This window comes from Mytilus californianus, unplaced genomic scaffold (assembly GCF_021869535.1).
Source record: "Mytilus californianus isolate M0D057914Y unplaced genomic scaffold, xbMytCali1.0.p SCAF_2, whole genome shotgun sequence".
Lineage (NCBI taxonomy): Eukaryota > Metazoa > Mollusca > Bivalvia > Mytilida > Mytilidae > Mytilus > Mytilus californianus.
This window is the reverse complement of record NW_026262668.1, coordinates 23,590,805-23,607,342: the sequence shown is the minus strand read 5'-3', so window position 1 is coordinate 23,607,342 and position 16,538 is coordinate 23,590,805. Positions and strand designations below refer to the sequence as shown.

Here is a 16,538-nt window from a genome sequence, read left to right as displayed (position 1 = left end):
AGTATGCCGAATCAGTCAATGCAAGGTTATTCAATTTGATCAAGTTGGTTAGTTGATTTGTTTTCGCCTTTACTTCATAAGGAACATTCAGATATTTAAAGAACATGTTGTTGTTTTGTATATGAACAGAACTGCATACGCTTCTTTTTATTTGTAACATGTTTGATTATACATGGAAAGGAGAAACGCGCGTCTCAGTGGCCGTACAAAATGTTAAATTCTGATGATGATTTTATTCCTGACAATTGTATCACGCGTAAATTTCGTATTTGCACGGCTTGTTGGTTCCTCATTATTATCATTTGTTTCATTTAATTGTCTCTTGCGCTGAACATTCGATTTTTAAAGGTCGTTGTGGTGCTTTATTGTTAAAACTTTATAAATAGTATTAGGTGGAATTTTATATGGTTCTTAGAAGAAACAATCTGGCGATAGTTTTGATTTTGTTGAAACACTCTCTAATGAAAAGATAAGTTGTGTGTAGTGGAGCAGAGGGAATTTCGACCCGAATTTTCAATTTGTTTGATGGTACATATTCATATAAAATCTCATATGTCTTAGTAAAAGCACATGTTATATTGAATAATATGTTACTTCACAGCTTTAAACTTTTGTTTACGCAAGATATAACGCTGACTCGGACCGGCGGACCGCTTGATCCACTGGCCGTTTATCGTCTGCAACTTCAAACTGAGTGTGAACAGGTTCAAGACATATACAATATTCGTGCTTTATTGAACTACGAAAACATAAAAAAAATTGCATATACTACATAGTTATTCACTTGTACTTCTTGTAATTTAAAAACACAGCTACATTCATTGGATCATTTTTACATCGCGATGACCTTGGGGTCATTCAGATGTATTGCTATCGCCCAGATTTCCATTATGTAAATTAGTTTTGGGTTTGTAACCGATCTATAAACATGATAAATATGCGCACATAAACGAATGCAAAATAACATTCCTTATCGTTTGATATAAATACATCTCTTCAATGAATACTGATAAAAATATTTTTGTTTACAACATGAATTAATAATATGAAAATGTTTTGTAGTTCGATATATATATATAAGTAAAAAATCATTGATAATATCAATGCAGACGTACCGAAAAATTGTGTTAAAGCATGCGGAAGAATATCTCAGAGAACTTTTTGCGAGGACCGGTAACTCTGTAATTGTTTTTGCGGGAAAATATGAATGCCTACTCGTATCCAATCTTAGAAAAATCGAATTTTTACAGAAAAGTGTCCACCATGTATACTGATTTGTATCACTACAATATAATAGTTATTATGGTGAAGTTGAATTTCCTGTCATTTATTCATCATCCACGCACGAACTTGTCTCAGAAAAAAATATATCTCTGTACCTTAACCTCAGTTTCAGGTAAAGAGATATGTTGTTTTTTTCTGAGACAAGTGCTTTTGACCATCCTCAAGAACTTGTGGTCATCCGATGTTCAGTACTTCAGTACTTTGATTTTAGATTGTCCATTTCGGCATTTAACAAGTTAATTACAGCCCTCAAAGTAGGTTTAAAGACCAGGTTGCCTTTTGGCCACCAGACATAAAATTTCAGTGGCCAATTCAAAATTTTAGTGGCCAGGAAATTATTTCAGGTCGCCTAAAAAATTTGTTATGAAAGTCTAGTCAGTAGAGATAATGAAGACTAGTAAAAAACGCACATCAATATATTTTCTATGATATAGAATAGTAGACTTAAAATAAGTTAGTCTTAGTTCAAAGTAAATACTGCTTATAGTTAACCCTTGTATATCTTTTGTTCTGATCTTCTTTACTTTACTAATTAAATCAACATTGATTAAAGAAACACAATGACCAAATCATGACTAAGTTAACAAAAAAGTAAATATTCATTGAGGTTGTTTCCGCGTTCTACGCTTAATAGTAACATTAGAAGATATACTTGGCTTTTCAGAAGCCAGAGTTTCTATAGAGGAACTCTCCGTCCCTTCTTTTTGTTTTTTATCTGGCGAAACATCGTTGTTTTGGGTAGTTGTTTTGAAAAATCCAGACAGCAACATCTGTTTAGCTGCCATAATGTATTGGTCCTGAAAACACTTCATCAGACGCTTCAATTCCCAGTTAAGTTAAGCCCTTTATAGACCCCGTTAAGATTAAAAATGCTTGAAATCATATTAAAGATTTAGCATACATTCAAGCTCTCGTATGACTGCGAATAAAACTTAATAAAATACGACCGGAGGCAGGTTGGTTATCCGGAATTTTACGGTCGCCAGGTCAAAATAGTACCAGTCGCCAAATTGCAACCAACAATGAAAGTAAAGTCGCCTGGAGGCTTCATAGGTCGCCCAGGCGACTTTTTTTAATAGCCTTAATTTGAGGGCTGAGTTACAAGCTCGGGGGGGGCCCACTAACTTTCTGTTACTATATATACAAGTAGTCCAAGATTACTCTGACGTCCAACAGCTCTTTTGCCAGACAAGCTGGGGCCGTCCCACTGCACCAGCTTGTCTGGCAAAACAGCCGTTGGACGTCAGAGTAATCTCGAACTAATATACAAGATGATAGGACGTGGCGCTGGAATAGGCCGCATTTTCCAGCTTGGAAATATGTGAATTAGTGGGGAAAACTATCAGAAATATAAAATAGATATGAAAAGGTAGACATTTTTTAAAGCGAAACTTATATGAAAAGGGTGGGGGTAACAGAACCAGTTGCACCCCTATCAATTAAGTATTGAAGTGTCCCCCCCTCCCCCAAGGTTACAAGAAAATCCAATTGTTCAACTTCTCCGAATCCAAATTAAGTGTAAAATCTTATAAAACTGTCCTTAGCTGTTGACACAATTAATAGTGCATATTAAATGTGCAAACCTATAATAATGGACTTCTATGGTTCCTAATGTAGTGTTATCCAGGAAATTGCCTTTTACCCAAATAATTCATTGTTTGCTTTACTGAATATTCGAATGTTATGGTTTTTTTGGTCTGTTATCATGCTAGTTGCCAAAATGTTACAGTAGCTCTTATAGGTCCTTATGATATGTTTTGACAATTTGGGTCTGCACAAATAATCAGAAAACATAATAAGGACCATGAGAGATATAGTTCTCATTGTGGTCTAAGTGTGATGCTGGATTGGCAGATTTTTGTAAGAATGACATGTGAAAGTCAAATTATTGTGTGGGAAAACAGGAATTGAAGTCAGGCGTTACACATGAAATGTTACAAGAAGAGCCAGGAATCTGTGAAAATCATAATTTTATAAAGCCATTGAATCAAAATTTGTTGTCAAAAGTAGTGAATACTTGTTAGTATATGTACAGTTTACAATCATCAACATTCCTTATTTAATCTTGGTCTCAGTAAAATATATACTTCAATTCAATTCAATACTTAAAGCACAAATTGAGCCCATTGTTTATGAAGGGCAAAAGGCATACACAATACTATATACGTAAAAAAATATATAAACATATTACAAAATATTTCATTGAAACATATTGACAAAATCTTCCAAGTCCCCTTGAAAAATTAATTGTTGTACCCAAGAAACATTGAAGAAATTAAAAAAACTATACTTATGTTTTGCAAACTTAGTAATTGGACAGTAACTGAGTAAGTACATAATTCAGGGGTGGATTCAAGAAGGCTCAGGTGGCCCAGTGACTCCAGTCATCCTTTTCTGGAATTTATTGTTTTAATTAAGGGGCATTTTGTCAAGTTTTGTCTCCAAGTCCAAAGCCTCGACCCAAATGTAGTGGGTTTTTTATTATTGACAGTTTTTCTCCGATATTAAATGAAAGATTGCTGATGTCATGCAGATGTCTGAGGACAAGTGAAGCATACCGACAGCACTGGTTAACATCATAATCAATAAATATGGCAAAACAAGTGTAACTAAACAAAACATAGAACTACAGCATGGACAAACCAGGAGTAAGATCAGGTGTTCCAGAAGAGTGCAGTCTTCACAATAAATTTTTACAAAAAATTTTAGTTAGATTTTATTGGCCTGTAGAGATGATTTTTGCAGGCTCAACAGGATTTTTACAAACCTGGGCTGTTAGGCCTGTAGTAAGCTCGAAAACTGAGCGTGAACATCTTCTGACATACATGTGTCACCAGGTATGATGTCCAAATTCTCAAAGCACCTGTATTAAGAATATTTGGGGTACAATGTCCCATTTGTGAAACAGAAATCTTGGGCCCTATGGTAACACATCCACAATGAGAAGATACAGTATTTTATTATAAGGTAAATTTTGTTGTTGACATAGCTAGGAGAGCAAACACCATTTCAAACGTAAAACTAATTTTTTCCTGCAGGCAAAAATGAATAAGAATTCCAATTATTGAAATATTTCTGTTCTAGTTACGTTGTCGATATAGCATGTCTTTGCTTAATAAACTTATGATTTGCCACTTCTGAAAATGCCTTGCTACGAAGTATTGGTTTAAACATAGCAATGTCATAATAAGTTTCAGGAGTAAGTTTGGTTAAAGCAAATTGTGTATTAATGATTTGACAAACATATTGTTGAACTCTGATGAATAGCTTCATTCAATGTTGAATGCTGACACTGATTCCACATCAAAGTCTATGTGATTACAAATGTCAAATAATACCAGTTTTAGATGAAATTTCAACATTGAATACTAACATTGGTTCAACATAAAAAAAAAGACAAAATAGTTACCTTAATTAAAAAAAAAACATTGAGTCAATGTTAAAGTTTTTACATCATCCCGAATTTCATATACTGGTAGTAACATTTGTCAACTAAATGTCAACATTTAATGTAGCTGCAAATACATGTCTCTTCACCCTTTTATAATCTGATGAGTGACTTAACAAAAAAACATACGATAATCACAAAATAAGAGGGAAATGGGATCTGACAAAACCTTAAGGGGATCCAGAATCCAGACCCCCCCCTGCCTAAATGAGACCCCTTATCATGCATGCTTGCAACAATTGTAAAATCTGACAGAAACTAAAATTGATGATGCAATCTGATCATGTGATGGGATAAAACGAAATTTGTTAACCTTCAGCAGACACTTACCCTCAATTAAGTTGTCAATTAGGAAGCCATCAATACTCAAATGGTTGCAAACCATTCATGTCTTACATATAGTCCTTATAAGTTTCTGTTTTCTACAATGTACTATTTTGATTTGTATATTATATTTTTTGTTTTTTACTACATGTACAATTCTAACAGTTTCATCTCTTATCATGTTTAGGCCACACTTAAAAATATTTTTGTTTGCCCAAACCCTATCCAAAGGTAGAGACAGTGGGTAGGTAGGTAGGCATTTTTTTTTTTTTCGGCAAAAAGAAATTGAAGTGTCAGATGTTTTATAGTCTTCATGCCTATCTGATTAAAAAAAACTTTTTCACATCAGGACAATAAAAGATTTTGAGTAGGCTGATATTTTCTGGGTAGGTAGGGTTAGGGCAAACAAAGATATTCTTTTTTATGGCCTTATAATGATCGGTACATTGAACTATTATGATTAGAAAATAAACTATGTGTAAATATCTGATTTTTATTGTATTGTATTATTTGTATGTGAGGACCACAGGGAAGAATAGTTTGTTGTGACTAACTGTGTTTACCCTCTTTAGAATTTATTATTATTACTATTGTTACACATTATGCAACACTCTGGAAATAATGTAAATTAACAATCGTAGGTTAATAAGTTCTAATTTGATGATTTTTCACTTGTCCCATTGGACAACTATTAATTATGTTGATTCTACATGTCTGAAGTCTATTTTCACTTGTCCTGGACAAACATTTATGTCAAGCCTAGTATTTGACACAATAGATTTGTACTTTTTCTTTTAAAAGTTCAAAAGTGTGTAATTTTTAATGTAATGAAGTTGAACTGTATATCTGAAAAAGAAGAAGTATTTGTCAAAGGGAGATAATTCTTTAAGTAGTACCAATGTGCTCCTCGTCAAAGGGAGATAACTCTTTAAGTAGGATCAATGTGCTCCTTGTCAAAAGGAGATAATTCTTTAAGTAGGACCAATGTGCTCCTTGTCATTGGCTGTGAGTCTGTGACATATGCAACATGCTTATTGTACAATAATATTCATATTATATATATTCAAATCTTTTTAAGGACTTCCTGTCTTCAGTCTAAAGGACTTTTTCAAAACGGAGCCTAATTTGCTAGCATCCTGATTCCTGTAATATTTCAGGATTAAGAATTCGTTTTAGTTTATTGATATATAATTAAGGATATATATATATGATAATTATCATTTTTATGCCCCCGTTGTAGGCAACGGGGCATTAAGTGTTACCCTTGACTGTCCATCCTTCTATCTTTCCTTCCTGCTGTCTTTCTGTCTTTCGATCAGTCCCATTTTTGTTGCAAAGTTTGAGTGGGGCATTTGTGTCCTCTGACATGTTCTTCTTTTATCTTGATTTATATTTATAAATAATACATTAAAAAGAAAAGGAATTCATCTTCTGAGATATATAACAGCTAGTGTGTACTGAGTCTTACAAAAATGAATGACATTTACTATATTTTTTTCAATTACAGCAAGTATTGCTTTTTCCCTGGTGGCCCTTGAAGAAAAGAGACCTTTTGTGATTTTTGATCAAAATATTACAATTTTTATAGAATTGAGCCTTCAATCAACCACAGGGTACAATTATTTATGAAACATTTTGACAACAGCACCATGAATCATGAGTACATATCCAGAGAAATTTTAAAAGTGACAACAGCAAATAATTAGATAATGCAATAACTATTCACTCAATAAAGTAGCTGCAACACAACCTTGATTCCAAAATGCTAGAGATCAAACATTGAAACTCCTATAATCCCTTAATTTACATACATGTATGTAGGGTTATAAAGTTCAGTTTATATGAATATTAATATTGCATGACATATAAGAAAACGTTATTATTTTGTCGTGTGTTTGACAAGAATTTTATTCAGAATTTGACTTCAGAGTTCTGCACTTCAATACTGTACTGTCGTTTTGTTCTGTAAAATTAAATAACAGTGGTCAGTCTACACATTTTGGATAAATATTTTGGTAAAAACTTTTGTATTAGAAAAATCATTTCGAAAAGTGATTTCAGGCACACCCAATTCAGGTTTATGTTTTATTATCATTGGATTTTGTATCTTCATATACTTACAATTTTTTTTCTAATTATTAGAAACTAAAAATTTATACAATATTGAAAATATATCCATACATTAGAAATGATTATTTGAATAAATGCATAAACATTAAGACATTATATTTTTTTAATTTCAGGATAGAGGGAAAAGTACACCAGTTCCAATTTTTAACTACAGAAAGAGACCAAGACAAGCTGTTATTGCTGATCCTCAGGATGGACATTCTATTACGAATAAATATCAAGGTACTGTCATTTCTAAGATGTGTTATAGGGTGACTTCCATGTATTTCTTTTCCTTGCACTGCAACTTATCAATTTCAGAGTAATCGAAATCTTTTTTTCCTGAGTGGTCCTGGAATAAAATCTGTTGGTCCTCACTATTATTCCTATTGCAAAATACCAAAATTATGTCAGTCCTTTGCCAAATTTTAGTGGTCATGCAAAACCATCTTACCACCACTTTTATTTGGAGAACATTTTGTAGATAATTAAATGACTCTAAAGGTGTGGATAATGAACAAGTGCTTATCTCCCTTTCATCAAGTCCACAGATTAGTTGTTACAATTTAACACAAAATGCATAATAATAACTAATATAGATTTTCTTTTGTATTTGTGATGGGATTACTTCCCTTAGTACATGAAGTAGATACTTAGCCAGCCGTAAGCAGTTGAGCCAGGGAATTACTTCTTTAGCTCAGTTGGTTTGAGCGCTAGCTGCCTTGTAACACAGAGGTCCCAGGTTCAAGTCCCAGAGGAGACAAATTAAGTGATTTTGTAATAAGATTCATGCTCTACAGTTACATATTTAACCCAATCTAGGCAACAGCCTTCTGCTATTTAGAAATTATTCATAGTGCCATTAGGTACTGAGGATTTTGAAAGATGAATATATGGAATAAACATTATGATCTGACAATATTCAATCAGGAGTTTTCCATAAATGCAAATTTGAAATAAAAACTAGTTTGAGTTATCTCCCATGGTGAACTACAAGCCTGAAGCAACATTCTGGTGACCTTTGATTGGTATAATCATTTAATCTGCTGTTTTATTTCTCTTTGATATAATTCATCCAAAAAGTTTCTTGTCATAGCCAAATTGACCAAATTACCCTCTTCTCCAAGTTTTAAAGTTTAGCTTATGAAATCTTTTAATACAAATAAACAATAAAATTTAAAATTAGCTTTTTAATATTTTATTGAAAATGTTTGTCTTCAAATTAAAAAAAAAGATATTTCTTGACTGACTTACACAGACTCCTTTCAGAGCCTAGAGTTATGACAAACACAAATATTGCTCAGTCTTGCCTGGCTAATTTTATCACAAAAAGGAACATAAGTTTGAGATATTTCATCATTATAAACACTGAAATAGTGTAAAATCTTGTACATGTATGTAAACTAATTTTACTTCCAACACTGAAAGTAAGGCAAATAGTGAAATAAAAGCTTTTGTTAAAGAATTATAAAATGGGTGGATATGATAAAGAAATTTTTATGTCTATCGGACTCTATCCGTATTTTATGTAGGTTTGATGCCAGTTGGTGGATTCAGTAATGAAAATAGGTCAAGAAATAACAGTTTGTATCTTAATGTTATTTATAGATAGGGGTAGATATTGATGAGACAAGAACCTAACACCACAGACACACAAAAGAAAAAAGATATATAGATACAGATGACAATTGATAAAATAAAATGTAAGGAGGACCATATTTGCTGCATCCTTACTTGGACTCAAATTAAATAAAACTAGTTTCACCTCTCCATAAAAACATACATGGAACTCAGGGAAGGCACTTTGAAAACTCAACTATTAGTGGGTGTCAAATATTTTTTTACAATGAAAATGTAATTGAAATTTTAAAATTGCATCTGCAGTTGGTTCACACATTTTCAAAATACCATCATTGGGTATCATATATGTTTTAATGGAACAGATTTATCATATAAATAAAAGCTGATATTTTTTAAATTAGGTTGATAGGTAGTGTAATTTTTTCACTCAGGAAAGCATCAGATTTGGAAAATTTCAATATCAAGTTAAGCTCACAATGTAATAATGAGAAGCATATATATAAGCTTTAAGGTAAAATATCTACTGAATTGGCATCTTACTGATACATGTAGGAAGTGTAAATGCTACTGTAGATTCATTTATTGTCATGGTACTGTAAATTCAGAAATTATTGCGAGGTTTTTATTAAAGCGAACAATGCAACTCTGTGAGTATCGCAATAATAAGAACTCACATTCTGATATCTGATACATACATTTTTATGTAAATTTTCCTAAAATCGCAATAATTAAACTCGCGTTCTTGTTCATTTTTTGGAAATCGCAATTATAAATACACGCAATAATTTCTGAATTTACAGTAACCAATTTTCGTGGATTGAGGGAATTTTGCGCTTCATTGATATTTGATTTCATGGTTTTGTCAAAATCTGTATACAAGATTATAGAAAACTTGTACTTTGTTCAACATTTAAATTCCTTGTGCACTTGTACCCACAAAATCCATGAAAATTGGTATCCAAGAATTAATAATGAATCTACTATAGGAGTTCTGGAGTAATTGGACTTTAAAAGTTGAAGTAAGAAGAGCAAGCTTATCATAAGATAATATTGCAACTGATTATTTTTTATTTATGCTTGAATTGATAATAATGTTGAGCTTTATTTCAGATCAAGGTCTCCAGAGATTCTCAGCTTTACAGAATGCTCCAATCACTGAAAGGGGAGATCAACCAGCACAACCCTTTCAGCAAAGAAAACATGCTAGTCAGCAGGGAAATTGTCAAAAACCATTCAACCAGTCAAATACTGGAGCATCATTCTACACAAATAGAAATTCTTTTTCAAGTATAAATCAAATGGGAGATTCTTCGAGACCTATGAAACAGCAAACTAAGGGAATAAACTCTGTTACACAACAGCAGAGTGTTGGAAATTTTAAAGGAGGATATACAAACCAAAATAAAACAACATATGATAATCAGAGCAAAGTCAGTCAACCAAGAAAATTTCCAAGTGCTACCATCACATCTGGAAATCAAAGAATCTGTAATACTAGTTCTGGGCTCCAGTTTGGCATGGAACAAGGAAACAATAGAAATCAGCAGCAAAGCTTTCAACCTACACAAGCTCCAATGCTTAAAACATATCAAGGTCATCAAAATAACCAACAGAATTATAGAAATTATAAACAAAACACTCAGCAGAGCTATGGATCAGCCCAGCAACAAGGCTATCAACAGAATTTAAAAAATAATCAACAAAATAAACCTTTTAAAAAAGTTGATATGCCCAGTATGTTTCACCAAGAAAGGTATGCACTATCATATTTATATGTTTTAATTGTAGATCTCTTTATTCAATTCTCATAGTCCATAGTATGTTCTTATACATGTAGTAAATTCATGATCATAAACTTGAGCATTTGCAATTAGAGAATTAATTCATGGGCATGAAATGTGAATTCTTTTGTTCCATTTTGAACTTTAACGGAAAGAGTTGAAGTATAAAACCTTTTTTTTTTAATGCAGATTTATTGTTGTTAAGTTTAAACTAGACACTGCTAGATGTTTTTTCGTTTATTTTGTTTTTATTAGAAATACAAGTGGTATAAGGGGTAGCCCATTTACTGGAGGTATTCCTATTGACAATAGTCCAGCTAGGGGTGCTGTTTACCCTGGAGAATCAAAGGTTTTTTGCAATGGACCCCAAACCAGTGATAGATTTCAGAAAGAGGTGTAGTATTCTTAATTCATTCCATATAGAAAAACAAATATTCAAAATTAAATGGCTAAATTGCTAGATCAGAAAGTAATAAGTACTTCAACACTGGTATGATTGATGGTTTTTCAACATTCACTAATTTTCTTTTTATTTATGCACAACCTGCTACTGATATATAGTACAGTTCAATGAAGAATTACACTAAAATTTCATTTACCCGGTACAAAATAAGCATTTTCATATATACAAGGGAGGTAATTATATGTTACTTATTTTATATACAAATAAATATGTGAGATATGATATTTCTGGTTCATAATACTATTAATAGTATGTCTAAGAGTCTTTGTATCAAGTAGCCATTTGCTATCTGTTAAAATACAGATAGTGTGCCCTGCATGCCTGGCTTGCATGCATCTGACATCACTCTGTTCTTAACCATGTTCACATTTGCATTTGGTTCTGATTATTATATGTCAAACAAAGACACTCCTGCCTCCAATTATTTTTAAGATGTGTATCATTACAACAATACAGAGGATCCTAAAAGGTCTTCAAAACTAAAAGTAGTGTCAGATCCTTGTGAGTGAAGTTTTGGACTGTGATTAGTATTTCAATCTTATTGATAATATTAATGAATGCAGATTGAAAACACTTTAGAAGATAATAATGTAACACTTATAATAAATTTTGTGCATCCAAAATGCTTTTCTCAATGTACCTTAATCTGAAATGCTTGAACCTAAAGGGGCATACTACCAAAGGGACCTAAAAAGAACTAACAATTCATATAAAGTCAACTTTGCATGATATAATTTTATGATTCTTTTTAATCAATTTAATGAAAAATTATATGTTTATTCAATATTTGAATACACCAAGGTTTTAATCTCAAATTAAGCAAACAGAGAAGTGTATAGATCTAGATTTTTTGTATGGTAAAAAAAAACTATATTTCTTTACACCAAACTGTATATCTTATTTCAGAAACAGCAGAACAAAAAGCAGAGTGAGAAGAAGATTGACCCAAGTCTACATGTGATGACTCTTCATGCCTCGAGCATTCCTCACTGGGCCAAGTATAGAGATAACATCCATATGATATTTGAAGTTTTTGGTAAATATTAATAGATTATTAAATGGCAGGTTCCATATTAGCTATAGGATCAGCCCAAGACTCAAGTAGCTTCATGGCTGATATGGGTCAGTAGATGATACCTGTCACAGTAATGTGAATGGCATGTAATAATCTACTATAAATTCAGAAATTATTGCTAGGTTTTTATTATTGTGAATAATGTGACTGGTTGAATATCACAATAATAAGATATTACATTCTGATATCTGATACATATATCTGTATGCAGATTTTCCTGAAATTGCAATAATCAATCTCGCATTTTTGTCCATTCTTCAAAATTCTTAATAATAAATACACGCAATAATTTCTGAATTTACAGTAAATCTATGGAATCAGGCATGTAGAGTGATTCTCATGACTGTTGGTCAACTAGTTCAAAATTATTAAAGGAAACCACTGTCAGAACAGAATTGATTTAAATTTTGGTGGAATATTATGGATGACTGATGGTAATTATTTAAAGTTTTTTTAATTTTTTCACTTTTACAGCTTCTGAATTATGTCTTTGTATATTTTGAAAATATAGGTAAGTTTTGGTTTCCTGATGGATGACAAAAAGAGAACAGATAACCAAATGAATGAAATATAAATGTTAATGTTATTGATCACAAAATAAAGGTGTTGGTTGGTTGATGCCAATTAAGCTGCATGCATTTCAGAGTTGTATGGTCTTTTATTTTCTGAAAAAAAAAAAATTATTGTCCTCCATGGCTTGGGACGCAGGGGATATAGAAATAATCTTTATCTGTTTGTCTGGAACACAACAATACTCAGAGACCATATTACCTAAAGCTTATACATACTTAGAATAGAGAATGGAAAAGGGGAATGTGTCAAAGAGACAACAACCAGACCAAAGAGCAGAAAACAGCCCAAGGCTAAGAATAGGTCTTCAATGCAGCGAGAAAATCCTGCACTGGAGGCAGGCTTCAGCTGGCCCCTAATCAATACTGTATACTAGTTCAGAGAAATGGACACCATACTAAACTCTAAACATACAAATGAACCAAAATTTTTAAGAAACACAAGACTAACAAATGCTATAGGTTCCTGTACTTTTATATGTCATCATATTTTCTTGACATATGGTTAATATAAATATTAGACCCCTTGGTTAACATTTCATATTGCTCTGTTGTATCAGAAACTAGAATCTTCACATTGAATGTCTTAGATTTTCAATTGTTAGAATCTTAATAACTCATAATTCAGTTTAATTAAGATTTTTATCTTTGTGTGAAGCCAATTTTTTATATTAGCCAAAGTTCATAGACAGCTTTCACATGTATTAGTCACTAGATTGTTTCCTCCATTAGGTATTATAGATTCAGCTGTTGTAAGAGATGCTACAGGTACCCACAGAGAATTTATACTCAGAGATGAACAACATCTTTTGAAGTGTGTCTTCTATGAGATAGTAAGTTTTGTTACTCAATGGGCTTTTTATGCCCCCGCCATAGGCAACTGGGGCATTGAGTGTTACCCTTGACCGTTCATCCAATTTTCGTTTCTGCACTTTAACTTAAGATTTCTTCATCCAAATTTCATGAAATTCATTCACAATGCTAAGAGCCAAGCCATACAGAGTTTACATTTTGGCAGTGAGTCACTTACCATTCTAGAGTTATGCCCCTTTATAAAATTGCAAATTTTTTTGTTTTTGCACTTTAACTTAAGTTTGTCTCATCCAAATTTTATAAAACTCATACAAGAACCTCAACATGCAGACTGAGTTTGAATTTGGGCAGTGACTCATATACTGTTCTAGAGTTATGCCCCTTTTTAACTTTTTAACTTGAAAAATTGCAAAGCTAGAGCAAGGGCATTCATGTTCTCAGACAAATTCTTTTTTTATTTGTTAATACGCTTAGCAAAGGCACTCTGTACTCTTAAATCAAATTTACATGTAGATGCCAATAACTCCTTTCAAAAATTTTTTTCAATATTTTAAGAATGACAATCATTTCAAACTTAAACTTTTACAAACTGAATGTGAAATATTACAAAGTATGGTATTAGTTGAATGTGTCTATATCTGCATACCAAAAATAATTTAAGGATTAGTTTATAAGTGTGATGTTATAAGATTGTGTGAAGGCAAGTTTTCTTTGTGATTGACAGGATAGAGAATTACAAAAGTTAACAAGAGGACACTGGCATAGGTATGTATACTCTTAAATCTAAGGTGCTGCTTGCAATACATATGAGCTCAATCCACAGATTAAACAAGTTTGTCCGGAGGTGGATGATAGGCGTGTAATATTGTTTTGTTGTGTTTTTTTTTTTTGGGGGGGGGGGGGGGGGGGTACAACAGTAAAACATATCTTAATATGCTGTGTAATTGTATATAACATTTTATATTCATATTAGAAAGCTTTTCTCCTGAATTGCAACCTAGAAAGACTTGCACCTGCATTGCAACCTATAAACACTTTCACCTGAATCACCACCTTGAAAAATTTCTCCTGAATCACCACCTAGAAGAACTTTCACCTGAATCACCACCTAGAAGAACTTTCACCTGAATCACCATCTAGAAAGACTTTAAACTGAATCACCACCTAGAAAGACTTTAAACTGAATCACCACCTAGAAGAACTTTCACCTGAATCACCATCTAGAAAGACTTTAAACTGAATCACCACCTAGAAAGACTTTAAACTGAATCACCACCTAGAAAAACTTTCACCTGAATCACCTTGTGTGTTTTGACTGTATACACTACAGGAGGACACTTATACCTTTACATTTGACATATTCAAATGACACCTTTCAATTGTTGAAAACCATATGTTGTTCTCTAGATGTCATTAACCTATCATAGTTATACTTTTCTTAAAGTAGATCAACTATTTGATGGTAATTGCAGTTATATTTAGCTATTTAACAAACTTATATACATTCTAACAAACTTTTGCAAGACTTTGCCATATTGAAAGTTTTCCATGTGTTTACTTTACTGTTCGTCTGTGCAAGGTTCAGAATGTGAAAGATCATAGAATTACAATTTTGACTATAGTTTAACTGTAGTTGCAGTGGTACTTTGTCAAGCTTCAAATGTGTTATTATTATTTTACAGATGTGTTGGTACTTATGATATAAAAAATGGATGTTTTAAATGTGTATCAGTCAGACCTGCTACTATGGAGGAGAAAAATCATGGACAACAGCTGGCAGTATCTACAAATGAATTGTTAAAACAAATGACAAGGCATTTACCAGAACAGTGATCATAATACTGAATCTTATTGGAGATGTGGTTCTAATATTCCATGAAATGCATACTCTCCATTCATTTGTAATGTGCATTTTTAAGCTATGGGGAAAAAAACCCTTAATCATTTATATTTTTTTCAAACCTCAAATTTGAAATCAGTATAACAAATACTTTCAGAATATCAAAGGTTAATCCATGAATAAGACAAAAGTGACTTGATTCTAATCTATGCAAATACGTGATGACCAACCATTGCTCTATTCAGTTGTTTTAGAAACCTTATCTTACTTTGATAAAAAAAAATGCTCTCACATAATAAATAATCACAAAAATGTATGGGACCATTTAGTATTAAAACATTTTATTTGTTTATTCCTATACCTTTATGTTCCTCATTTTAAATGCAACTGAGTTATGTCCCCTGTAAATGGGGGGGGGACTGGCAATTTTTTATGGTTAATAACTTTAGTTTGCTTTGAATAAAATATTAAGACAGATATGACTATAAACAAATAAATAATAATTTATGTTCTACTTTTTTATGTTTGCATATTTAACAAATGAAATATTTGCCACTGGACATCAAGCAAACAACATTCAATAAATCATTTGATAGATTTATTTATAGTCTGATAATTGGATTTGATTTTGAGCATCACAAATTATATGGTACAGGGATTATGCCTATAAAAAACTTCATGTTTTGAATTACCTAGATGATTTCTTTGATTAAAAGATTTATATACTGTCCATATTTGTTTTCCTTTTTGAACATTCAAATACCCTTTAAAGGATCCTTTCTTCATTATAACCTCCTTTTACTTGTAATTAAACCTAATATTAATGCCTCCTTTTATCTAGGGAATTTTTAATACAGACTTTGCCTGAGATATTCCCCTTTATAAAAAATGCCTCTAAATCTCTAGATGTGAATATAAATTTAGTACATGTTACAATGATGTGAACAACATAGAATTCAGAGAGCATTAGTTTGGCTGTGCCAAATATTTACCTATTTTTCACTTTTGTGCTTTATTGTGATTAACAAAGTTTCATGTGATAGACTTGTTTCTTAGTTATATGATGTTATAACTTTTTGTTGTTGATAATTAATTAAAACATTACTGATAATTTTTGTGTGTTTTTTATCATAACAGAAGGTAAATTGGTATCTGATAAGTGGTACATCAATAATCAAATTAAATGGTATAAATTTAACTGCATATGATACACATTTTCACAATTAAGTCTCTTCTTCAGATATGCTCCAT

The 16,538-nt window shown here is 32.0% G+C and overlaps 1 protein-coding gene across 1 annotated transcript; it reads left to right on the top strand.

Moving 5' to 3' along the window:
- Positions 1 to 427: 427 nt before the first annotated feature.
- On the top strand, positions 428 to 16,400 carry LOC127729514 (spermatogenesis-associated protein 22-like). The gene is made up of 9 exons (XM_052237348.1): positions 428 to 528; positions 7,300 to 7,408; positions 8,698 to 8,748; positions 9,857 to 10,499; positions 10,783 to 10,921; positions 11,897 to 12,026; positions 13,367 to 13,467; positions 14,172 to 14,212; positions 15,130 to 16,400. Exons 1-9 carry the CDS (start codon positions 526 to 528, stop codon positions 15,278 to 15,280), a joined length of 1,368 nt encoding a protein of 455 aa, XP_052093308.1. The 5' UTR covers positions 428 to 525; the 3' UTR covers positions 15,281 to 16,400.
- Positions 16,401 to 16,538: the final 138 nt, after the last annotated feature.

Coding starts and splice junctions, on each gene's coding strand:
- LOC127729514 (XM_052237348.1), top strand. Junction 7,409..8,697: donor TATTACGAATAAATATCAAG/GTACTGTCATTT, acceptor TATTTTATGTAG/GTTTGATGCCAGTTGGTGGA. Junction 8,749..9,856: donor AAATAGGTCAAGAAATAACA/GTTTGTATCTTA, acceptor GCTTTATTTCAG/ATCAAGGTCTCCAGAGATTC.